General features: G+C 42.4%; 4 protein-coding genes and 1 non-coding gene across 5 annotated transcripts; 3 read left to right on the top strand and 2 right to left on the bottom strand.

Moving 5' to 3' along the window:
* Nucleotides 1-783: 783 nt before the first annotated feature.
* trnag-ucc (transfer RNA glycine (anticodon UCC)) lies at nt 784-855 on the bottom strand. Its single transcript has one exon. It is a non-coding gene; the product is annotated as a tRNA-Gly (tRNA).
* A 219-nt stretch (nt 856-1,074) lies between these two features.
* xkr5b (XK related 5b) lies at nt 1,075-7,028 on the top strand. Its single transcript, XM_068741120.1, has 13 exons — nt 1,075-1,183; nt 2,068-2,157; nt 2,516-2,621; nt 2,715-2,881; nt 2,980-3,113; nt 3,215-3,293; nt 3,649-3,818; nt 3,907-4,018; nt 4,389-4,556; nt 4,628-4,818; nt 4,922-4,987; nt 5,245-5,428; nt 5,908-7,028. The coding sequence occupies exons 1-13, from the start codon at nt 1,075-1,077 to the stop codon at nt 6,510-6,512; spliced, it is 2,181 nt and encodes a 726-aa protein (XP_068597221.1). The 3' UTR covers nt 6,513-7,028.
* Nucleotides 7,029-7,200: 172 nt separating this feature from the next.
* On the top strand, nt 7,201-14,259 carry ctsba (cathepsin Ba). Its single transcript, XM_068752520.1, has 11 exons — nt 7,201-7,306; nt 9,315-9,442; nt 9,539-9,624; nt 9,821-9,935; nt 10,127-10,242; nt 10,629-10,714; nt 11,100-11,246; nt 11,318-11,434; nt 12,059-12,187; nt 13,242-13,326; nt 13,435-14,259. Exons 2-10 carry the CDS (start codon nt 9,320-9,322, stop codon nt 13,316-13,318), a joined length of 996 nt encoding a protein of 331 aa, XP_068608621.1. The 5' UTR covers nt 7,201-7,306; nt 9,315-9,319; the 3' UTR covers nt 13,319-13,326; nt 13,435-14,259.
* A 900-nt stretch (nt 14,260-15,159) lies between these two features.
* adpgk2 (ADP-dependent glucokinase 2) lies at nt 15,160-19,222 on the top strand. Its single transcript, XM_068741998.1, has 7 exons — nt 15,160-15,355; nt 16,302-16,461; nt 16,905-17,095; nt 17,594-17,690; nt 17,783-17,919; nt 18,384-18,520; nt 18,669-19,222. Exons 1-7 carry the CDS (start codon nt 15,160-15,162, stop codon nt 19,212-19,214), a joined length of 1,464 nt encoding a protein of 487 aa, XP_068598099.1. The 3' UTR covers nt 19,215-19,222.
* Nucleotides 19,223-21,290: 2,068 nt separating this feature from the next.
* On the bottom strand, nt 21,291-23,284 carry efcab2 (EF-hand calcium binding domain 2). Its single transcript, XM_068741109.1, has 7 exons — nt 23,214-23,284; nt 22,964-23,033; nt 22,444-22,516; nt 22,211-22,287; nt 21,747-21,789; nt 21,504-21,570; nt 21,291-21,409 (listed from the first exon to the last, which is right to left on the bottom strand). Exons 1-7 carry the CDS (start codon nt 23,236-23,238, stop codon nt 21,291-21,293), a joined length of 474 nt encoding a protein of 157 aa, XP_068597210.1. The 5' UTR covers nt 23,239-23,284.
* Nucleotides 23,285-23,585: the final 301 nt, after the last annotated feature.

Raw genomic sequence — 23,585 nt, 5'->3', positions numbered from 1 at the left:
TTGGAAAGACGAATGTCCTTATGCAACAAGTGAGGACACAACAAACCAACAGAGCACAGATTGTGATACAACTGCTGGAATAAAAGCTGCTGCAAGCGTTTATGATTTAATAACTTTGAAAAGGTGCTATTAAAAAAACCTAACCTGAGGCATTGTTGATGAGTGTGCGAGTTCCTATACCCATCATTCCTTTTTTTTTTCCATTTGCAAAGCTGACATATAAATAAAGGTCAAACAGAATGAATCAAATAGGAGCATTGCTGCTCTAATTCTACTCCGCTGGATAAAAGGGAACAGACGCGAACAGCAAGGACACAAAATGGTTGATGGAACATTTCAGATTTAACCTCAGAGGTCAGGTGGATGCATCTACAGGGTGGAAGCTCATCAGAACCGAAGGTCATCAGGTCTGACAGGATCACGCCGGCTGTCTTTATTCGGCTCAGGTGACAAAATCAACTTTTTTTGTTTTCTGTAGTGAAGACCCTCTTTAAAATAAAGAATCTATATAGCCTCTGGTTTCTTCAGCGGTTGCTGAGTGATGCAGTATATCTGGAGGAGGAAGAATGGGCATGCTAAAAAAAAAAAACTAAAAGTGTAAGTGTGATGCTCATTGCTCAGCTTCCTCTGGGGATGGAAACGCAAAGCATGCAGATAAAAAAACACAAGTCATCTTCGGTGAGGACGCTGAAGCCATCATTGGACAATGTATATAGTGTATCAAAACTAAAGGTTGGATTCTTTTAAATAGAAACTTTATTTATCCCAAATTCTATAAAGATTTGCGTTGGCCGGGAATCGAACCCGGGTCAACTGCTTGGAAGGCAGCTATGCTAACCACTATACCACCAACGCCGGATGGAGACCCAGGCCGCAGTAATCAGTAAATGTTAGAGCCTGTCCGACCCTCCGGGCCGGGACTGCCCCACTGATGCTGCCTCTTTAACGGGACGGGCGGTGCCGTTATAACGGGAGGGGGGGGCACGGAGCAGAGACTGCAGCAGCTGGACCGGTACCCGCCCAGGATCAGAGCAGCACCGGGCCCGGTACCGATCAGCGGACCTCAGCTCCGCGATGAGGGACTACCCGGCGAGCCCGAGCAGGGACGGCGCCTGCATGCCCTGCTGCCACGTCTGCGTTTACGCGTTCACCGCATTTCTCCTCGTTGCGGAGAGGACGGCGCGTGAGTTCTGCCTGGGACTGACACGCACGCAGCCACGCACGCGCACGCACGCACACACTGCGGGCAAATGAAGACACGGGGTTTTGAGTCACGGTCGGAAAATAGACTGACATGAACATGTGCGCGTTCTAGTCCCGCGAGATTTGTGTTTATTTGGTGATGAATGAATGAATGAATGAATGAATGAATGAAAGCATCGGCGGGTATAGGAGACACATGTTGAAGACAGCCGGGTTTCATGATTGATTTAATCCGAATTTAAAGTTAGGCCTCTGATTGAACTCTCTGCTCTGTCCGGTTTTCATTAACTCAGAGTCAGCAGCGCCTCTCATCTATTTATGATGCGGGATGGGAAGTCCCGCATGCAGAAAATCTGCAGACTCATCCTCGGGGGGGGGGGCAGTGCCGCAGCGCAGACAGCAGGCGGACCGAGGTGGGGTCAGGAATAATCTGTGGGTGTAAATGCGAATTTCACAATTTCCCCTTTCAGTTGTCTGAGAAATACTTTCCTTTATGTGTGACATATTAACTACATAAAGCACTAAGTGTGTAAATGTAAATAAACCAATACCTTTCTCTAATATGCAAATTGGGAAGAGAGGAGAGTTCATAGGAAGAGTGGAGTGGTGTGTTTTTAGTGCACTATGTAGTATTCTTGCATGTATTTAGTGTACATACTAAAGTTCTATAACTAAAGATATATTACAAGAAGTATTCTGTATATCAACAGTAAACTCAGTTAAGACGATATGTTTTATCTGACCGAGTAGTATGTCTCGTGCAATGGAATTCTGATTTTTGTTTAATAGTGATTCAGTCGGGTCGGTTGGCTGTATGGGACCGACTGTTTTACTGACTGTTTACTTCGAGCCCTCTTTCCCCAGTGATCTACTGCTTTGTGTACTACCTGTGGATCGGCCACAACTACTGCTATGCCTATCTTGCTGGCTTCACTGCCCTGTTCCTGCTGCCAGGTGAGAGGATCTATTTTACAGCAATAGCATCAGTTTCAGAAAGAAAACACACACACACACACACACACACACACAGATAGGTTCAGCAGATCATGCATTCGCATGAACTCATCTCATGGAGAAGCAGCAGTTCTGGATTTTGTTGATATCTTAAAATGTTTTCATTTTTTATTCTCTGTTATTTTGCATGCAAATACACACTTATATGTCACTGTTTCACAGTTTTAACTTTTGTAGATGTAGTAATTTGTCCCATCGAATCATGAATATACGGTTTTATACTATTTCAAAAAAAGGATTTGGAGAATCCGAACATTTCTGGAGTCAGGAATTGTTTGCTTCCTTCCATGTGTCCCAGGTTGGGGCGCTCAGTGGCTCAGCTATCTGTGGTACTTGTCAGATGGACGCATCCGCAGGAAGTCTCTGACCTGGACTCACATATTACACCTGGGTATATTCAAAAGGTGGGCCAACAGAGGCGGTTTACGTCTTGATGATCATTTAAACACTATTTTCCCCCACTTTGCTTCCCTTCCATCTGTTGTTGCACCTCGCAGGCTGTGGGAGTGCATGTATCTGCCAGATGAGGACGTGTATGGTGAGATTATGCAGCAGGCCGATGCGTCGGCCTTACGCCTTTTTGAGGCCCTGGTGGTCACCCTCCCTCAGACAATGCTGCAGACGTATGTGCTCATCTGCACTGATATAGGAATAAAGTCTCCAGGTACAGAGAGAGCGAGAGACTGGGAAGGGGAAACAAAAAGGAACATTAAGATCTAAACGTATTACATGTGATCTGGACCTCCATCCTCTCCCCTCCAGCCTCAGCGTGCTTTGCAGTGTGCTTGTTGTCTCTCGCCTGGGCCTTGGTCCTCTATGCGAGAGCCTGTTCACTCATCAGGCCAGGACACCTCCAAATGACCCCTGCTGCCATTCTCTGTCGGTTGCTGTGGAGGGTGGGCATATTTAATGCTTATCCAATGAGCAATATGTAAAACGTGCACCCTCGATTTAATGAGGAAGATGAATAGTCCTGAGAGGCTGTGTCTGTTTGTAGGTCGGCATGTTGGGATCTCGATTTGCTGTTCTCATGTTATTCACTCGTATCTTCAAGCAATGGATCCTGGGAGTCATTGGTAAGCAATTAACTTATTAATACTTTACTTCCTGGCATCAAAGTCAGAAATCAACATGAATGCTGTGATTTCTTTTTAAAAGCAGTATTCCTGGAGAAATTATAGACAATGTAAAACTGGATTTTATATTCTTTCACTGTTGAGTCGTGCTATGAAAGCGTACGGCGAAATAATATCCAATCCACCGACATTCTTAACTCTTGAAATTAAAAGGTTTTTGGAGGCAATCAAACAAAAAGGAAGCTTTTCTTTTGAAGAAGGAAAAAATAATTCAGTATCATTATTTACTACGTTTATCTCAAATTGTGTTTTTATTACAGTTATACTAAAGACCGGATGTTTGTGTGTTTGTCAGGCGTGCATTGGCTGGGAACAACTTTCTGGATGGTGGCCCAGCAGACCGATATAATACGTTCGACTTCTCGTTGGAGAATCTTCAACCTTGTTCTGGGAGCCGTTCACATCTTCCTTTACCTAAATGTCAAATATGGTCAATCCAGATGTCGCGTGGCTGGCTTCTACACGGTCAGTTTATATATATGTGTGTCAGACGTTTTGGGGAGCCACTGACAAGAATGAAACACTTTCTACTGTTTCTGCTTCTTTTTTCTAGGCCATGTTCTTAGAGAATGCTTTTCTTCTTCTGGCTTCCTCGTGGCTGTTTACCATGGCAACCTGGGACACTGTGGGGATTCCAGCTGCAGTGTTCTGTAGCTTCCTCATTGGTAAGACACACGGCCATGCTCTGTGAGAACCACTGTAAGCTATCTGAAGAGCATGGTCTGAGGTCTGTGGCCGGATTGCATTCAGGTAATATCTGACTCTTTTTAGCAGTGAAACCCAATTATTTCCAGGTACGTGAAAGCGACTGGGGATTGACCCGGGTCTCGGCACCCCATGATGTTTGTTTACCATGCTCGCTGTGTTATTGTAATAAATGAAAAATGGACATATGCAAATGCGTTCTCTCTGTTAGTGGTCTGTAATATCTTCCACAGCAGTATGCATGCTACACTAAGTGCTTTACTTTTGAGTTACTTCCTTGTTTCCCACACACTTATGCAGCATTATTTCATGTCCTCTCTCTCTCTCCAGGACTGATTGCGTTGGTGCTGTACTACCGATTCCTCCACCCTAAATCGTTTGACATTTTCCAGAGTATTCGCCATAGGGGGATTGGGGGAGCCTGCATGGAGCGTGGATCCACACTGTCATTGGAGGAGAAAGTTTCCCCCACTTTCCACCGCCATGCAACACTGTCTGGTCAGATAAATATCTGTCTATCCATCCGTCAGGCCATCCATCCTCTAAATTATGATTGATGATCTAAATAGGAGGTGGGACCCTCATGGATCTTCCTATCCAATGGGAAGGCTGGAAACATCACCACTGGCTGCTGATTCGCTTGGCCATGAAGACGGGCGATGTGACTAGGATCTGGTCCTCATATGGCGAGGGGGGCCTTGCTGGGCTGATGGGTCTGTCTGAAGAAGTTCACTCCCCCGATGAATTTAGAGTTCCTCGGGTTTGTGAAGCTCCTTTTGCTGGTTTTACTGTAAAAGTGAGATTTCCTGCAATGCCGTCTTTTCACACCCCTATGTTTTACTCTCATCCTGTGATTTGTTCAGATGCCGCCAGTTCAAACACAAGTTCGTCAGATCTCACAGCCAGCTCCTCAACCTGCTCCACCACAGGTGACCCAGGCTCCAGAGATAAGATCTGTTTTTTTTATCACTGACTTCAACTAAAAATGATAATAATATTTGGTCAAAGAATAGTACATTTCTTTCCAACTGAAAATAAAGTTGAAAGAGATGGAAAACACCCAAACAATAATTAAAATGGTCATGACAGCAAATACAGGTAGATTCAACCACCGCGTTGGCTAAAATGTTGTATCCAGAAGATTGAACGTGTCAATCTAAGACTCAGCGCTTTGTCATGTCTCCAGGTGAGACAGGTGGTTCCACCAGCAAAGCCAGCCCCGTCCATCATAGTTGCCAGACCAGTGAGAAAAGCTCCCCCAACAACAATCCAGGACATGAGACGGTGTCCAGAGATCATCCCTATCCAGGAGGCCATTCTCGAAGAGACGGCAGAGGAATATTCCAGCGCTCCACCATCAGAGGGGAAAGGTTGGATAGATACTGAGCCTTGCTGTTGCACACTCTCATCAACCATTTTATAATAAAACCATATTTACTTGATCCATACAAAAGGCGGCGTCCTAAACTTTCATAGCAACATCATCACGTCACGCTATATGGAGTTCTTTTGTGAAATGTTCATCAGTAAAGTACCAGCGGCAAGCAACTCTTTGGGGGCAGGAAGAGTGAACTAAAAGTAAAGTTGCAGGCCAGACAATGAGAATTAAAAGAAAGGAATAAACAATGAGCTGGAAAGAACAGTAAAGTCCTGTAGTTCTGGGAGGCTGAGGCTCCAGCAACTCCCGTAGATGAGAAGATCGTCTCATCTACAGGAAAACGGATGGTTATATAAGTACTGGACACACTTCTGTTTATTTTCTTTTATCTTTTAATCTTAACGATGAAACGTTAATACCTGAAATGTGAATAAATGTGAATTTTAATTCTGTGTAATTTCATTTTCCAAGGTGATGAGGAGTTTCAGAGTGCTGCTTACGGTTCACCAACGCCTTCATCTCCACGGCAACCAGGAAGCCTATACCACGCCGACAGCAATGCCGGCACCTTGACTGAAGCCTCCTCCTCTGTGGGCTCCCTGGACATCAAGACTCCAGGCTGGTCACCTGAGCGGCGGTCCCCTCTCCTGACTGGTTCCCCGGAGAAAAAGGCGACCATACCCGGAGAGTCCAGCACCACGTTGTACTTTAGTGCAGATGCACAGTCTCCCTCCAGCGGAAGCTATCTTGGCTGGGGCTCCGAATTGTCACCCATCTCCACCTACAGAAGTCCCTACCGGATCAGGGAAGCTCGATTTCTCACCTCCACCCCACGACTGGAACCTCGAGGTGGAGCTGAAAGTCCGGGCCCAGCCCCTGTTGTTATCATCCCTGCCACTCCTGGTACAACCCCAGGCGGATCCCCTGGTGCTTCAACCCCTGGTGCTTCAACTCCTGGTGCTTCAACTCCTGGTGCTGCCACGCCCGGTACTCCAATAATTCCACTCACCCCAGTCATCTCCCACCCTCGCAAACAGATCGTCCAATTTGTTGGCAGTCGAGAGAGGGCGGTGTGATGAGGCTGGGGATAGAGGGGAAGTCATTAATTTATGTTTTTCACCTGTCACACCTGTACATTAATTGAATCTGCAGAAATCGGGGCTCTGACCCTATTGCGCATGACAGTAAACACATTTAACATCCGATTGCCGGCGTTAAGCCCGTCCATCCGTCTGTCCGTCCGACTGTTACCGTTCAAAAAGTTCTGAATGGATCTTGTTGAAATTTTCAGTAAATGTTACCAGTAACAGATGATTAAATTGTGGCGATGATCCAGAAGAGATCCTGGATTATGGATCCGCAGGATCTTATATGGATTTGTATAAAATAAATTATTTCTTTCTTTCTTTTCTTCTTTAAATGATGGCGTTATTCATGTTCGGTGATAAAACAAGGACCGCGCTTTGAAAATAGAAATGAATGAATGGGTCATCAATCATCATCATGCTTTCCAGCAGCGTGTTGAGCATAATCCTGCTGATAGATAAAGGAGCCACTGCATGTTAATCAGTCATCAATAAAGAACACAATTAAAAGAGTTAATGGCGTCTGATGTTTTTACGGGGTGTTAGCAGAAATAACACTTGCATGGTGTCATTTGGTGATTTAGAGCCAGGTGTGGCTCGACTGGATAACACGGAAATAAGATTTCACGCTTCGTGACGTCATCGCGTCGCTTAGTGATCACGTGAGCTGCGTTCATGTGACCGGAACACGTGGTTTACAGGGATATAAAAAAGAGAGAACTAATTTGTTTGCGAATCTTCTCCCCGGAGCTGGAAACAAACAGCGGAGACCGACGGAGCTCCAGGTGAGTGATTTATTACCTTCAGTATTTGTGCGTTATAACGCATTGCGCCGTGCCGTGATTTGTATGGGGCGTCGAACTTTAGCGTTCCGGTAAACAGCGTTGATTATGCAGATTAGACACAATGATATATCTTCGTTGTCTCGGTGCTTTGACCCATTTATTTTAGGCGGTGATAAGAGTGGATCACCTTTTTACAGCAACCTGTTTACATGATGCGTTATAACGCCCGCGGACATCCTTATAACAGCGAGCAGGCATGTTTATTACTGCTGTGAGAAACACGCGTGTATCAAACTGCCATTTTCCTCAGAGGTATTGCCTATCGATATTGATCAGTGGAGTCCTGATTAACGTGCACGTGGAAAAACACACACGGGTCACGAGACATAAAAGGCTCCACAGTATTTGGAGAAGCTCTGATCTCCCCCAGCCCAACAAACCACACAGAAGGTCTTTGGTTCTACTTCTTCACCTGCTTGTGACGGTTTTGAATGTCATCTGCTGATCGTAGGACTCCTACATAACTCTCTGGGACATTTCACAACGCTTTGACCTTTTTACAAATGTTGATTAAAAAATGTTGACCTTGCTGTCGTCGTGGTGAAGGCAGTTGTTGTTGTTTTGAGCAATATATAATGAATGTATAATTAATTTGTTATTACTTAGTTGTGTACATAGCAATTGGTGTTTGGTTTTGGACATATTTATTATGCCATATTAGGATTTCTTGTACATATAAAGGTATTTTTTTCTTCTCATAATAAACCAATAAACCTTAGGTAAGGGCTGTTTCAAAGATGATACTGACTTCCTCAAGTCAAAGGTGCAGGTCAGCAGATTGTATGTTCACTTCTCCAAATCCTTGTTTCAGTTTCACATGGATTTGAACCACTTCCCTGAAAGTTGAACAATCTGCCATGCCATTTGGATGTAGAGTTTAAACTCTACTACCAACCTGTAAACCCTGTTTACTAAAGTACACGTCTAATTTCTTACTATACGTAACACCGACAACCATATACCGGTAAATGAAACTGAACACTTACACAAAACCAGGTTCAGGTATGTCGTGTGATAAAGGGGAATTTCCTGCTTCATCGTTCCTCTCTGGTCTTTTTCCGTGCCGTGCTTCGTTGGCCTCAGTCATGTGATATCAAACCAGTTGCACTGAATTTAATAATGACTGTCTGATTCACTTCTGCCATGCCCAAACAAATGTGCTGAATCATTTAATGACATACAAAATCCATGTAAAAAATAGATTTAGCAAAATGTAAATCATTCCTGTTTTGAAAGCGACTTGATCTAATTACTATTCAGTCACTAAATGTTTTTTTTATCTGCCTGTATGTAATGCTGCTACTAATCAATGCTATCTCGTTCCTGTTTGTCAGGGCTGACAGGGTTGGAACTTGCGCTGCATGCGTGTTCAAACAGAAGCACGGCGTCTGCACTGACATTGATTTTGCTGGATTCTTGAGTGCACTGCGTAACTTTTTTTTATTTAATAGCCTACATTATGAGGCCTAATGGGTCCACGTCAGCGTGTGCAGTTGCATTGTGGACACCGTTTTCTGCAGCATGAAGTACAACGAGAACAGAATCCCATTGGTGCTTGATAAGTGGGCGACTGAAAGCAGCCCCAGCGTGACCGAGGACCAGAGTTCTCTCTGCTCTGTATTCATCTTCTACTCCATGTCTCTCTGGCTCAGTCGGCTGAGTAGTTTCAGGAGTGTGTCGTTTGCGTAACCGGTTCTTTTGTGTTTTTCACTGAGTTTTCCAACCACGAGTGTTTGTGTAGGCACAAGTGCTGCACGTCGGTTGTAGTATTCTTGAGATCACTTAACGTTTAGGGATGAAAAATTGCTAGGTTTTGAAGCAGAGTCTGTGTTTTTTTTAGATTTGGGGTTTTATAAGCATGGTAAGGTTAATGATTGAGTTAAAATGAATGCAACTGTTGAATATAATGTGAATAACAAACGTGTCCTCTTCCTGTGGACTTTTTCAGTCAAAATGTGGCACGCAGTCTTCCTGTGTTTGGTTGCCAGCTTGTCCGTGAGTCTGGCGAGACCCCGACTCGAACCACTGTCCAGTGAGATGGTTAAGTACATCAACGCGTTCAACAGCAGCTGGAAGGTGAGGCTTTCTTTCTCTGTTCCCACTGACTTGTGTGTCATTAAGAAAAAGTAATTCCATTTGCCTAAATGAGTAAATCTCCCTCCTCGTCCTCAGGCTGGTCACAACTTCCATAATGTTGACTACAGTTATGTCCAGAGACTCTGTGGTACGAAGCTGAATGGTCCTAAACTGCCAGTCCTGTGAGTCTCGCTGTGTACACTTATTATACACGCATCTCATACATTAGAGTTGCATCGGAGAAGCAGTAGTCGTGGGGCAAAATGCTTATTCCCTGTTCAACACACAAGGGAAAGCACATCAAGCAGGCTTGCGTTGTCTTTGTAGTCACACAGGAATTGTGGACGGTAACACTTCTACATGTGTTTTCCTGTGAAGGTTTCAGTATTCCGGAAATGTGAAGCTCCCTGCAGAATTTGATTCCAGAGAGCAGTGGCCTAATTGTCCCACTCTGAAGGAGATCAGAGATCAGGGCTCCTGTGGTTCATGCTGGGTGAGAAATAATGTGACCGGATTTTGAAAGAAGGAACCATGTATGTTTTTGTTTTTTATTGTAATCGGTGTTCACGCACTAAACGCTCAAATGCAAACAAAACCAATCTGCAAACCCTCCATGAATGCAAGGAAAACGTTACCCTTATTATGTTTGTGCATCTGACATGTCTTAATTTCTTTTGCCCACAGGCTTTTGGCGCTGTCGAGGCCATGTCCGACCGTATTTGTATCCACACCAATGCCGAGTTAAGCGTGGAAGTCTCTTCAGAGGATCTGCTGAGCTGCTGTGAACAATGTGGAATGGGGTGAGCTTCAGTGTGTGGAAAGCTTGACTTTTTACCATCTGCATAGAGCTCACTAACACGTATTTAAATAGGAGAAAATAAATAAATGCAATTTAATGTAGAATTATTTGAGATTTTCTGTTCCATAATAAAGAGCTAGGATTAGTCAGTTGAGTTTGCTGTGCAAAGAACAGATCTCTGAACGTAAGAGGCAGGAAGTGATTCTACCGAGCGTATTTATACCGTACACTGAATTATTTAAGGAGGAAATAACCTACAAATCTGCAGGAACTAGAACTGCATGCAAAATAAATTGTGTTCCAATGTGGAGTTGCTGTCAGGGACTTGATAGTGAATATAAAGATGAAAAGAAGGCTTCCCCCCCCCCCCCCCCTCCCATTGTTTAGATGTAATGGTGGCTATCCTTCAGCTGCCTGGGAGTTCTGGACCGATACCGGACTCGTCTCTGGAGGCCTCTTTGATTCCCACATTGGTGAGTTGGTATCTCAATGCATTGAGATGGGAACTATCCTTGAACTTGGTTGAGTCCTTGGTTGGCTTCCTGTTTAGTCAAGAAGAGAATCTTGCCAAACAGCTACTCCTGCTTATACACGGTTAAAGTGCAGCAGGTTTGAAGAACGTTAAATATCAAGCAGAGATTTATTTTTCTAACTTGCTTAAGCAGCACTTCAAAATGGGGTAATGATTCATTTAAATGAACAATTATTAATAGTATTTCGATCATTATGATACAAGAACGTGTAAATTTGTACATGGGAGTATTATTTACACAACCTGAGAGGAATACCAGCTTTTTTTCAGAAGCGCTTGTTTTCTTGTTGTGGTCTCGACTTTTCTGACAGTCATTGTATGTACAGGTTGTCGGCCATACACCATCCCCCCCTGTGAGCATCATGTGAATGGTAGTAGAGCCTCATGCACTGGAGAGGGTGGCGACACACCTGAGTGCACCTTGAAGTGTGAAACTGGATACACACCAAAATATAAACAAGACAAACACTATGGTAGGAATACAAAAACAAACAAAGCTGAACACGCACACATCAGGGATGGACACTAACTCGATGTTCTGCAGGTGCCAAGTCGTACAGTGTGCCTTCAGAGGAGGAGGAGATCAGGGCTGAGATATTCGAGCATGGCCCAGTGGAGGGAGCCTTTACCGTCTACGAAGACTTTTTGCTGTACAAGTCTGGTAAGAACAGCTGCGCCACAAACGGTGCTCAAACACGATGAACCTGCTGAGTCAACACTGCTGGACTTTATTATGAAGTACAGTAATACCTCGACAGCGTTCCGAAATACGAGCCTGCAATATTTTGCTTTGAGATGCGAGCACGCTTCCAGATTTTGACGCTCAATGGCCGAGCGCTGCGAGCGCGCTTGACTCGTCCGGTAATGTTTGCTGCAGTGACGGGTCCAAAAGAAAGCGATTTGGCACGCCAGTACGAGCGGAGTACATCGATGATATGTACAATCCTCCAACAGAAGGATGCTATCAAGAACACAAAACCTTCCAAAGGCGGAACTATTACGTTTAAGTTTATGTACCGGTACAAAGTGTCTACGTACCGCCTGACTCTCTCCCTCCCTGCACGCCGTCTTTAGCGCTATCGTCTGTCTTGAAGGTAATTTTATTCAGTTATTTTATATGGGAAAAATGTATTTGACATAGGAGCGATTTTGAGCTCTGTCCAGGAACGAGTTATACTCGTATGTCAAGGTATTACTGTATCTTCATGTACTTGAATTTGAATCTCCTGACCCTTCCTCCTCTATTTTTGTCAGCCTTGGTGTTTTTATTTCCCCCTTGTCTCAGGTGTGTATCAGCATTTGTCTGGGTCAGCTCTGGGCGGTCACGCCATTAAGATCCTGGGCTGGGGGGAGGAGAACGGTGTTCCCTACTGGCTCTGTGCCAACTCCTGGAATACCGACTGGGGTGATAACGGTGAGGAATCCATCAAATAGTCTCTCTTATAGTATAAATTGTAACACAAATATTGACAGGATATTACAGATCCTTGTACTCAACTACAGCAACTATGCCCCAAAGGACCAAACTGAATCTGTTTTCTAGCATCATTCTAATACGTATTATAATAATACATTGTAAAAGTGTAATATTAGTGACCTTCATGAAGATCTTTTCGGGGGATTTTGTAGTAAAGTGCATTAAATTGTAAATTTTTCACATAAACCATTCAAACTACAAGTTATGTTTATGCTCTGTCGCTTTGCTTCATATCCAACATCAAAATAATCCGTACATGTTGACACATCAATTTAATCTTAACTGGTATATTTAAAATTAAGTATATTTTAGCTGGTGTTATTTTTGCTTCATGGTATTTCTTTTATATATGACATGAGCAGGTTTCTGTGACTATTTAAATATCAAGTCAGCAATTTTCTCAAGCATAGATATTTAACTTTTCTTGATCTGCATATGTGCAGGGGCAATACTGAATGACACATAGCTGCACATGGTTTGTTCTTTAATATACATTTGAGTAATAAAAAGAAAAAGCACCACCTTGTTAATTTGTACATTTCCTTGGGAAGTTTATGTTATGTAGCAATGGCCCATAATTTAACTTTGATTGTTTCTTAATATAATCAGTAGGAAAAACGACACAAATATAAACACCAAACATATAGCATGCTAAATCTGTTACAATGGAAAACAGAGATGTTGTTCCTAATTCTGGGTCTTGACACATACTTGATAAAAATGTGGACGGGGTCATGATTATCGTACATACCAATAGTATATCTCCACAATCGTGGAATGGTGAGTGTTCGATTGCCCTATTTTTGGCAAGATAAAGATACAATCATACTTGTGTTGACAATAAGGACAAATCATGTAAATGTATGATACATTTTTAAATGGGGAAAAAAATTGGTCCCAAAAAACACATGCTGCAACTTTAAACCCTGATGTTTATATCCTCTCACATGCAACATATAGATATTTATATATCCTGTCTTTTGATCTTCAGGATTCTTTAAATTTTTGCGTGGATCAAACCACTGTGGTATGGAGTCTGAGATCGTGGCAGGGATTCCCAAAATATAAAACCTAAGGTAAGACACAGAAAACCCTCTTCATGGCAATGTTTTAACCAGGGATTAAGAGTGATCGATGAGGCCTGAGGTTTGTCAACTATCTCCTGTTTCTGTCTCCTCTGGCAGGTTTGGAACTGCTGTGTCCTTGACATAATCCCGAGAGTGCGACACAGTGCCTAAACAGAAGCTCTATGTTCAACTGCTTGTAGCATCTAAAGCCCACAGGTCACATTTAAACACGGCACAATTCTGACGGTAGTCGGAAAGACGTGAAGCAACGCTTTTCACAATTTAGGTGGAGTTTGGTGAGGGCACTTTTTTTGGTACAAATCATAATTGCTGAACTGAAGCTGAAGAGGAAAAATGGTTTTAAATATCTATATTGCATAATATTTTGTCTTGAATGATGTGATGTAGACTAACTGTTGAAAAACTTCATTTCTCTCACTTTAGTCAGATTTATTGGAAATTGCTGTTCATCTTTGATATTTGTTATGATTTAAAGGTTTCAATAATTACAGCTTTTATAGGTGTTTTAGCAAACATTGTTTCACAGTGCTGTGAATGTCACTCTATAACACCCTACTGGTGTTCCTAAAATGAGCAATTTGACATTTTATTTTTGTGTTTCTATATTGCTGGATTTGTTTGTTTTCATCTGCCTGTACTGATTAAAATTTTAGCACATAAAATCTGTGTCCTGAATGTAAATATTTTTGACAATGAATATGGTGTTTTTGAACCACACCATAAATTGAACTGAGAGAGGTCAGTTGAAATGATTTTTAGTCATTCTCAATAGTTTGTATGATGAAACCCAAATAATTGTTCCTGGTAATATTCCCAACATTCTCTGAAAATGTCATAAACATCCATCTATAACCTTTTGAGTTATGTTGCTAACAGACAGACAAACTCCTTGGTGGAGGTAAAAATATTGACTGGTGATTGTAATCTGCCTGAAATAAATTGTAACGATTCATTAGTATGGTTTTGAAGTTGAGGTTGTATCATGATTATGAGGTCAAATAGCAGAGACCCACCTCGCTAGCATTTCATACTTTGATCAAAGCACATTCTAAATTTATTAAATGGCCAATCTTGCCAAAGGTTATAGAAACACACTTTAAAACCATAAACAGGATTTATCCTGCTGCAGAGCTTCTTAAGAAAAGATTTAAGTTTGGGGTGGATCAATGCTCCTTCTGCAGTGCTGAAACCGTAAAACATGTATTTTTCTAATGCCCTGCACCACATTGTTTTTGGTCAGACATAAAAAAAAAAAAATTGGATGTCACTGAAAATTAATGGCGTTCCACTTTTTAAATTATATGATATTGTTTTTTATATGGATAATTTGTCTGCATCTGTTTCTGATATCATCAACATAATTTTATTATTAGGTAAATATCATATTCACTGTGCGAAATGGAGAAATAAGCCCTCTTTTTCCGGATTTACCAACTAATTTAAAATGTGTCCCTAAAAAAACAATAGAATGGACGTCTGCCACTTCCGTGTTGCTGTCAGTAAAAAGCAAAACAAACGCCTCTCCGCAGTGGATGCTCGTTTTATTCATGGGCGCCTCCCTACTATCTTTTGGTTGAAAACAAAACACGCAAAAGTGCAGTGACCTCCCCACGAAACCAAAAATAGAAACGTTGTTGTACAAATCGGCTAAAATGGACGGTGTTTTGGCTATCATATTACTGGAGATTGCGCATATATTAAGCGCACATCCGGGACACGGCGGTTCGTAAAACAAACGAACCGGTTTTAATAGTCGGGAGCGGAACTTCCCTGTCCGCAAGTAAAGTAGCCTAGCTTCCGAAGCTAGCCAGTCAGCCGACAATGGATGGGGGGGTTCGGGTGTCGTGGATCAAATGTGGACCTCTTGTGTCCCTGTTTGTGGTTCTTTTGGCGTTGTGGTTCCGGTCACCCCAGGATGCAGACCTGGACGAACGTCTGGATGCGGTATTGTCATCTCTGCTCCGGGCTGAACGTAAAGTCGGGATAAGTGACGTGAATAGACCGAAGGTGGCCATTGGTAAGTGCACAGCTAGCTTGTTGTCATCACGGAGTGACCTGACCTTCTAATAATTAGATCAATAATAAATTAATACTGACGAGTAGACAGGACGTTAAGCACGCTACATTTAAATCAATAAAATGTGATTCCCCCGCATGGAGTAGTGTACTGATCATTTCTGTGTAGATTCTTAGTCCTGCCTTGTTTTTAAGATCATTAATGGTGACGTTTGTCAATAATCAATCAATAACAATGTGGGTAAACAATTGTTTTCAGTTGTATGCTTCTAGTGTAACAGGTTTTTCCATCAGAATACTGAAAGGAGAAGGTGCACTAATTGTAAAATTGTTGCCAAAAGCAACATCATTGTTTGCTTTATTCCCTTTTTACTGCTTTCATATGCTGACAGTAAGTTTAGAGATCTGTCATTCCACTCCCACACATGTAAATACGAGTCTTCTACATAGAGCTACTTTGATGACAGTTGGCGCACCTGACCTTAAAACAGGATTAGCAAGTTCTGGTAATGTTTATTATTATAATTTAAGGGTGGAGTTCCTTTTCCTTAAACCTGAAGACAAACACAAGATGGGATCTCTGTATCCGTCCCCTTTTACTCAGCTCAACAACTAACTGGACACATTTGACCTAAAGAACAATAAATACCTCTGGTGGCAATTACAAAATAACAAACATAATCGAGTTATTTTCTCATTTATTTTTTATTTCAGAGCAAGTTACATTTTCTAAATGCAATTTAGGCCTGAGCTCTAGAGCAAGGTTTTTACCTGCCAGCAGGGAATCGATGCTTTTCGTTCAGCGCTTCCTGCTCGTATTCCACGTTCCAGCAGCTGGAGGCTCCTCCGCTGAAGTTGCCTGTCTTGTTGCGGTTTTCCTACTGAAGACCGTATATTTCTTCTATTGGTCTGTTTTTTGCTTCTCTGTCCTTGTCACTCATCCACAGGCTTCGGCGGTTGTGTTGACCTGCTGGTGGATGGCGTGTCGTTGCTCAATGAGATCGGCCTCACGCCAGCGGAGGAGCCTTACCATCATAACTACTTAGAAAATGAGGTGCAGCTGGCTCAGAGCTTTGCCTACTTCTTTGCGCCGGGAGCTGCTGCAGAGTACGTGTTGTGTCTTTGATGACAGTTAGTTGTAGTTGTAGTTGTGTTGTGTTGTTCTGTTAGCAGGAAACTCTATTCCTTTGAATTTGTGTGCAAATTATTTTTCCAGTCAAGTGCAAATTTAGTTTTATGCACCCCTGAGGCTTCTGCGACTCAATCTTTCCCTCACCTGCCCATTTGCAGTCGATTTGCATTCAGCCATGTGTGCCTCTTCTTCGTACATGCAGCCGCGGCCTGTTTACTTTACTTTAGGCTTATCAGAATTTGGCCTCTGCTGGATTTTCTTGTTCTTGACTTTTAGCAACAATTGATACAATAGAACCGTTAGCAATCTTGAAGCTTGCTGGTGGCTGGTCAAAGTGCTTTTATCTAAAATGAGTAACAGAAAGAGCGTTAAATTCAGTTTCTTTGAACTGTTAGCATTGCATTTTCTTTCACCGCAGGCGTTTCATGATCAATGACACCCTGTTCAGCGAGCTGGTTGACGCGTCCCGTGACTTGCCAGGAAACAGATGGGCGATAGGAGGCAATGCCCCAGTAATGGCTGGTCGCATGGCAACCGAGGGCTGTGATGTGTTGCTGGCGGGAAGTTTCAGCCCGGATTTTACTGATGTCCTGTCCCAACACATTATAGGTATGCACAGTTTTTACCTTTCATAGTCATTCATCTTTCTTTTCCTCTTTTTATGTCTCTGCTCCAGCCTTAGAGTCCCTCTGTTTTTTTTTCTCTTGTCAAGCCCAGTCTGATGAGCGTGATGGATCAGGAATACATTGATGATATCTCTTTGAATTTGCTATGGTTGTCTTCTTTGATGAACTGATTGGAATTTGGTGATCAAAGTTACTGAGAATTCACAAACCACATTTTCAGTCATAATTCAATTCTAATTTTCTACTTATGATAGCATTAAACAGACATGTCTAATAGAATCTTGAACTGATGATGGTGAGATGACGAGGAGTAGGTGACATTTTCTAGGCTGTGACTCCAACCAAGAGAGCCCAGCTTGAAGCTGTGGTGAATTCATTAAAAGACTCATTTTTATTTGTCCCTTTCCTTTTCACGTTTAACCATTTCTCTTGACTCATTGTCTTCTATGTGGCCGTACCTCACTCTCTCCGGTCTTTCTAGTGGCAGGTAATGTTGTAGAGGAGCAGGACATTCATCTGATCCTGGAGTATCCATCCGGTGCTAAGTGGGGGAAGTATACTTCCCACAGAGCTAACAGGTGTGTGTTTGTGAATCCTGAGCTGTTGTTTCTTACGTGATTTTGAAATGTGCAAGCCTGACTGTTGCCTTGCTTTCCTTCGTGTCCTGTAGATATATCGTCCACAGTGATGACCACAATCCTTACCTGGCCTCATTGGAGGATTTTGCTCAGAACCTCATGCATTTCAAACCTGATCTTTTGGTGGTTGGAGGGCTGCAAATGATGGATAACTTCCCCTTTCAGTCAGGTGAGAGAAAACCGATGACGAACTTTAATCACACCTCTGCCATAGCTATTAGAGTTAGAATCATTTCACGCTTTCATTTTTTTAATACTTTGATGGTCGAACAAGGCTGGGTAATTTTAGGCAGATCAGAGGGAAAAAAAGGACTTAAAAAAAAGATCAATATGCAGGGCTAATATAGATGTTCATTTAGTTTTACATGTGCACTTTACATGAAATTAATATATAAACATCAGCAATAATAGGCAGGTGTTAAAATTATGCAACCTGGAAGAGTAGAATAAATATTGAACACTGAGTTTCTATCACTCTGATCATTTATTGACCTGTTTTCCAAACCTTTACTCCTTTCATCACTCAAAGTTATCGTGTCTGTCGTCTTCCTCGGCTTCATCGTCTTATCGTCTGGCTGCATTTTATCTGAATTTGTTCGCTTGACCTTCCACCTATTCCTTTCTTCATTGCAGGTGAGCGGGAAGCTCTCTTGTCCCGCCTGGCAGATGTCCTGTCCACCTCGTCTTCACAGACTGGGGTCCATTTTGAGATGGCCAGTTTTGTAGAGGAGCGTATAATGGAAGACCTCCTTCGCTATGTCATCCCCCATGTATGTGTGAATGAGTAACTCTAGAATTGAATTTTGCAGCAGTGAATATGAGTATGTGCCGTGCCACTTAGTGCGACTGTGTGGTTTTGGTTCATATTTTTGTATTATGGCCTGAGATTAATCCGTCTTCCTGATTCTGCTCTTTCAGTCGGACTCTCTAGGCATGAATGAGCAGGAGCTCCCCAACCTCCTGAGTCTATTGAAGGGCTCCACCATCACCGTGTTGTCGGACCCAAACCCTCGTGTAGCGACTGTCCTCGACCAGATGAGGGAGGTGTACCGCATCCTGAACCGGCGCCACAGAGACGCCAGTGCAGACGGCGTTGGAGTTAAGCCGTTGACTCGGCTCCACGTTCACACACTGGCCTTCCAGGCTATGATTGTGACGCGTGGCTCCCGGTGGAAGAACACCATGTCAGCCACTGCCAAGGCGTCTCTCACAGCTAACCGCCACGTCTGCGGTTCTGACGACATTGACCCCAGCAAGGCGAGGCTCATCATGGATGAGTCCTTCTCTGTTAGCCGGCGCGAGGGTAGCCAACGTATTCCTCTGCAAGAGGAGAGGCCCGTCAGCTGCTGGGACGAGGACGACTACGAGATCTGCGTCGCTCCAGTGCTCGTGTGCACTGAGGTTTACCAAACTGCAGGCGGAGGCGACAACATTTCAGCTGCTGGTCTGGTGCTGCAAATCTAGAGCATGTTAATGCGTTGACCGTCTGTGTGCAGCGCTAGCTGGATGTTAGCTAACAATGTGACTAAGGGAATTGGGTCTCGATGTGAAACAAAGCAGCTGTGGTACAGAACGAGGTGGATCACTTTGCCATCCTTGCAGCTGATCGTCAGGCTTTACTAAAGAGACAGGGTTTATAGTATTCATAGGAGTCGGATGCAGTTCTTCATCTGGTTAGACATCTGCAGATTTAAAATAGATGGGTTTAGTTTTCATTTTTTCTGTGGGGGAGGGGGGGGGGGGTAAACTTAAACATTCCAGTTTTGTAAACTGAATAGCTTTATGACTTTTGCTAACAGGAAGTAGGCTGCGAGTGGAACTCTGCCATTAGCTGACTAATGCCTGTTCTTTCCCTATACCAGAATGGCAGATTATCACCATTTGGTTATGCAGGACTACGGAATGTTGGATTTTTAGGTTTTTCAGAGGTGTACGTTTCTGCTGCAGGTGTTATTTGAACCTTTGACGCCACTATGCAACAAACTTTTACACAGATTTGTGCAATTACTGAAACAGCTGAATCTTCCATTTCTTGTTTTTGGGATGTTTTCACAGACTCTAAATACATTCTGAACCAGTAAATGTGGCTTCGACCTGTCGGCTCCCTTTTTATATAATCCTCTTTTAATGTGAAAGCTCCGCCCTGCCTCTTTTCCGATCGGATTTAAAGCAGACGCCTAGTGAGGTGATCACATCATGGTCTTTCTCATGGGATCATCTGGATGTGGTTGATTAGTTTTGTGATTGTCTTTCCTCTGTGTCTTATTTTCCATGCAATAATACAAAATCATTAAGAGGCCACTATTTGTTACTGGATATGATGTCAAATATTTGCTCTCTACCTCCTCCCTTTTCCTGCTTTTCTTTTGGCCTCGTGCTTCTTCCCTTCAATGCTGATGCTTCATTTCTTCCTCGATCATTCTCCTTGTCTATAATTGGCTCTTCTAAGGACCAAATAATCATTGTGGAATTCCTCAGATAAAATTGCTGCAGGAAGAGAGACGTCATCTTGTAGAAGGGTTAGAAGCCATATTTATTAATATTTTTAAAAGGGGCACCAAATCACTTTCCATTTTTGCTTGATGTTTTTTGCAACAAAGACTTAAGAGAAAAGAATGTCCTAAAAGTACAGAAATTCCTTTAAGTCTTTTGTCTGCGGGTCACAACTGTGCTGATTTGATGCTGTTGGATTATACTAAAGTTAAATGAACCTTACTTTGTGTTTGGCTTTAGAGTTTTGGTGAAAAGGGAATGGTGAATAATAAATCTCACTGTACGCTTTGTTTCCTAATGCCTTTGTAACGGGCAATTGTTTTTACTGTGAAATGAAACCGATGAATTTCAGTGTCCATTCCTGATTGGATCAATAACTGTGTGTTTTCTTCAGCATTTAATGCTAGTTTATAGTTTAGATTTTTGTTTGGTAAGCTTGCACGCATACAACATGCTTATCTATACATGAGATAAGACGGGTCGTCCTCCAGCTGCGTTTGTCTGCAGCATCGCTGAAAATGAAACGCTGTACTGTACAACTATTGTTTTAGTTTCATTTTTTTCCTCGTACTTGGGGCCGTTTATTAATAAGTTATGTGATTGTCACATCATGATTAAATTTGCTTTTTCTCTTTCTGCTTCACGCACATCTCACTTCATGCTTCTCCATCCAATCACCCCGGTTAGCATCATGTGACTGCTTCATGCTTTCCATGTTCTGCGGCTACAGGTACTAACACCTGGTGTGTTAATACACAACAAAGATGGAGCTTATGTCGTGTGAACACGAGTGCAGTGCTGTACCTCTGGACTGTCAAGCTGCTGGAGAGTTTGTGTTGAATTTAAACAATCGATCCTTGCACTCAAGAGATTTATTTAAATGCGGGAATATTAACAGTGTTAACGTAGGAAAATGTGTCACAGAGCTGGTGTGATGGTAAAAGGTGACTGTGGGCAGCTGCTCTGTAGATGTGTGTCCTGCTGGGCAGAAATAACGAAGCCGCGGATTAAATCTACAGATTAGACGAGCACACAATGTGACTCCATCTATGTTCTGGGGCCAGTTATCAGCTGGCTGATGATATCTTTGTAATAGATGAGGCTCTTCTCATGGTCAGTGAATGCCGTCAGCATCTCATCCATCTCGTCCTGAGTGAAAGCCTCACCTGGTTTAACGACAAACCAAAGCAAAAGTCATCAAAAGCAAATCAAATACATTTGTTCTTAACTTCACAAAGTAGATTCTGAAAGCTGGTTTACCTTCCTGGGTCAAGAACTTTGTCAGTGCCTCAGGCTCCAGGTAGCCTTTGTTTTCTTTATCCAGAACCTGGAAACAGGGATTTTAATATCAAACTAAATCTGCTCTACGAGGATCACTAATCGTTCCTAATCAATCACATGCTTTAATTTCGATACTTTGCAGTTCCTGAAGCTGAAATGGACCTTGAGAATTTGTGGTTACTGGATCACATTTTAAGTGGCAGGAAAAATGTGATGTTTCACCTCAAAAGCCTGAAGCAGCTGCTCCTCGGGGACGGGGGGATACCTGACATACACAAAGTTTTCCTCTGTTAGTCATATTTCCTTTAAGGCCTGCTCACTGAGTTTAAATGAAGCTAACAGCAAACATCTTAAACCTCGCTCTGAACACAGAAATGTACATTTAGAAAAAGGAAACGGCATGTATCATTTAATAAAACTGTCATTTGGAGTTTTCTAGGTCATGAGAAAACATTGATTGAAAGATGGATGGTTAAAAAAAAAAATAGCATCTTATTATCAGCCTATAAAGTATCTGTGAAATGCCACTGGAATGACCTTTACTTTAAAATCATCAATCAAAGTCGTTTGCTTTATAATAAGTTCTTTACGTGATGTAAATGCTTTCTCCTCTCTCTCAGGCCTGAGTAAGCGTTTTCTTTTATTGAGTTTCATATAGAAAACAACACAAAAGGAGATTGTCTTACTTGTCCTCCAGCAAGACTTTGGTCATGGCTGGGAGGAACTTGTCCAGATGGACGTATCCTGAGTGGTCATCCTCCACCTGGTTTGACAGGGACACTGGATTCCGGATCATGAATTTAATTACAATCACAGTGTCTTTGAGTCTTCAGAAAAGCGCTATATAAATAAAATGTATTGTTATATTATTATAACACTCAGGGTCTCGTTTCACTGTAGACATCGTAATTCAGGCTACCTCGGCTATGAAGTCGTGCAGGTCCGCCTGAGAAGGGAAGCAATCCAGGGAATAAATGACGGTGCCAATCTCCCTGGAACACAATGTGAATAATATTACATGAAAAGTATTCAAGATATATTTTATTTTATAGAGCAGACCGCAACAACATTAACAATCTACACAATGTCAGGTGCGACTGTTAACATGAACAGGAGAGTAACTTTTGTTACAGGCTCATTTTGTAAATTCTGCTGCAATAACAGCTGAGATGTTCTCCTGAACGCAACGGTTTAACAAAATAAAATGCTTCCTTCTACAATTTCATGGCAAGTCCTAGATTTGAATAGATGCAGTTTTGCTTTTGACAATATGACTAGTTGGTTACGGGCAGGAAAAAAAACTGTTCTGAAGAAAATAAAATGGCTTCACCTTCATATTAACCTATAAAATGTTGACCCAAAGGGTTCGCAATAACAATACTGTACATTTGCTTGTTTGTTTTTCACAACAATCATCTGCTGTCTGGGAACAATCTCACCGGACATCCACCGTGCTGTTGAGATCATAGTCGAAATCTTTAAAGGCTGCCTTTATCCTCTCCTGGACTTCTAGACAGAGAGGACAAGCAGCTCAGGTTAGGTAGCTCCTCACCGGAAGTTAAAAGTTTGAAGAAAAAGTCCAAGAGGAAGAAGCAAAAGACTAGGCCTTTAGTTTCCGTCTAAACACGGCAACCTTATCGATCAGATCGATAGAATATACTGTAGTCCTCAAAGCTAACTGCTACTAACCTGAAGTTAGCTTTTCATTCGCCATTACTGCTCTGTTGTTTCATGTTGCCTAGCAACCGGCCAAACTCGCTTCCGGCAAGAACGGAAGTGGCGGTGTACCAAAATACTGCTCAAGTACATGACAGAGTACATGTTTATAAAAATAAAACTACACTTGTTTTGTTTTTTATCGAGAGGTCATCTAGCGCTATCAAAGATTGTAATGTTAAGGTTAGTTAAGGGAATGCATATTATGATAATACATTCAAATTTAAATTGATATATTGCGCGAGTCTTGCACAGTTTTAGTTCACATTATCTCTGAAGACAGTACATTTGTGTGTAGACTGAGAAAGATCTAAATATTTTAATGGTTACAGGCAGGAATGCCCT

This window comes from Brachionichthys hirsutus, chromosome 1 (assembly GCF_040956055.1).
Source record: "Brachionichthys hirsutus isolate HB-005 chromosome 1, CSIRO-AGI_Bhir_v1, whole genome shotgun sequence".
In the NCBI taxonomy this organism is placed as follows: Eukaryota; Metazoa; Chordata; class Actinopteri; order Lophiiformes; family Brachionichthyidae; genus Brachionichthys; species Brachionichthys hirsutus.
This window is presented reverse-complemented; position numbering and strand designations above follow the sequence as displayed.

Bases quoted from the DNA above. Each gene is read 5' to 3' on its own strand.
- xkr5b (XM_068741120.1), top strand. From the start codon at position 1,075: ATGAGGGACTACCCGGCGAGCCCGAGCAGGGACGGCGCCTGCATGCCC. The intron at 2,622-2,714 runs GTGGGCCAACAG...TGCACCTCGCAG, and splicing joins CACCTGGGTATATTCAAAAG to GCTGTGGGAGTGCATGTATC. The intron at 3,294-3,648 runs GTAAGCAATTAA...TGTGTTTGTCAG, and splicing joins ATGGATCCTGGGAGTCATTG to GCGTGCATTGGCTGGGAACA.
- ctsba (XM_068752520.1), top strand. From the start codon at position 9,320: ATGTGGCACGCAGTCTTCCTGTGTTTGGTTGCCAGCTTGTCCGTGAGT. The intron at 9,443-9,538 runs GTGAGGCTTTCT...CCTCGTCCTCAG, and splicing joins CGTTCAACAGCAGCTGGAAG to GCTGGTCACAACTTCCATAA. The intron at 9,936-10,126 runs GTGAGAAATAAT...TTTTGCCCACAG, and splicing joins GCTCCTGTGGTTCATGCTGG to GCTTTTGGCGCTGTCGAGGC.
- adpgk2 (XM_068741998.1), top strand. From the start codon at position 15,160: ATGGATGGGGGGGTTCGGGTGTCGTGGATCAAATGTGGACCTCTTGTG. The intron at 15,356-16,301 runs GTAAGTGCACAG...ACTCATCCACAG, and splicing joins TAGACCGAAGGTGGCCATTG to GCTTCGGCGGTTGTGTTGAC. The intron at 17,096-17,593 runs GTATGCACAGTT...CGGTCTTTCTAG, and splicing joins CCTGTCCCAACACATTATAG to TGGCAGGTAATGTTGTAGAG.
- efcab2 (XM_068741109.1), bottom strand. From the start codon at position 23,238: ATGGCGAATGAAAAGCTAACTTCAG. The intron at 22,288-22,443 runs GTAGCCTGAATT...CTGTCAAACCAG, and splicing joins TGCACGACTTCATAGCCGAG to GTGGAGGATGACCACTCAGG. The intron at 21,790-22,210 runs GTAAGACAATCT...TGTGTATGTCAG, and splicing joins AAAGTCTTGCTGGAGGACAA to GTATCCCCCCGTCCCCGAGG.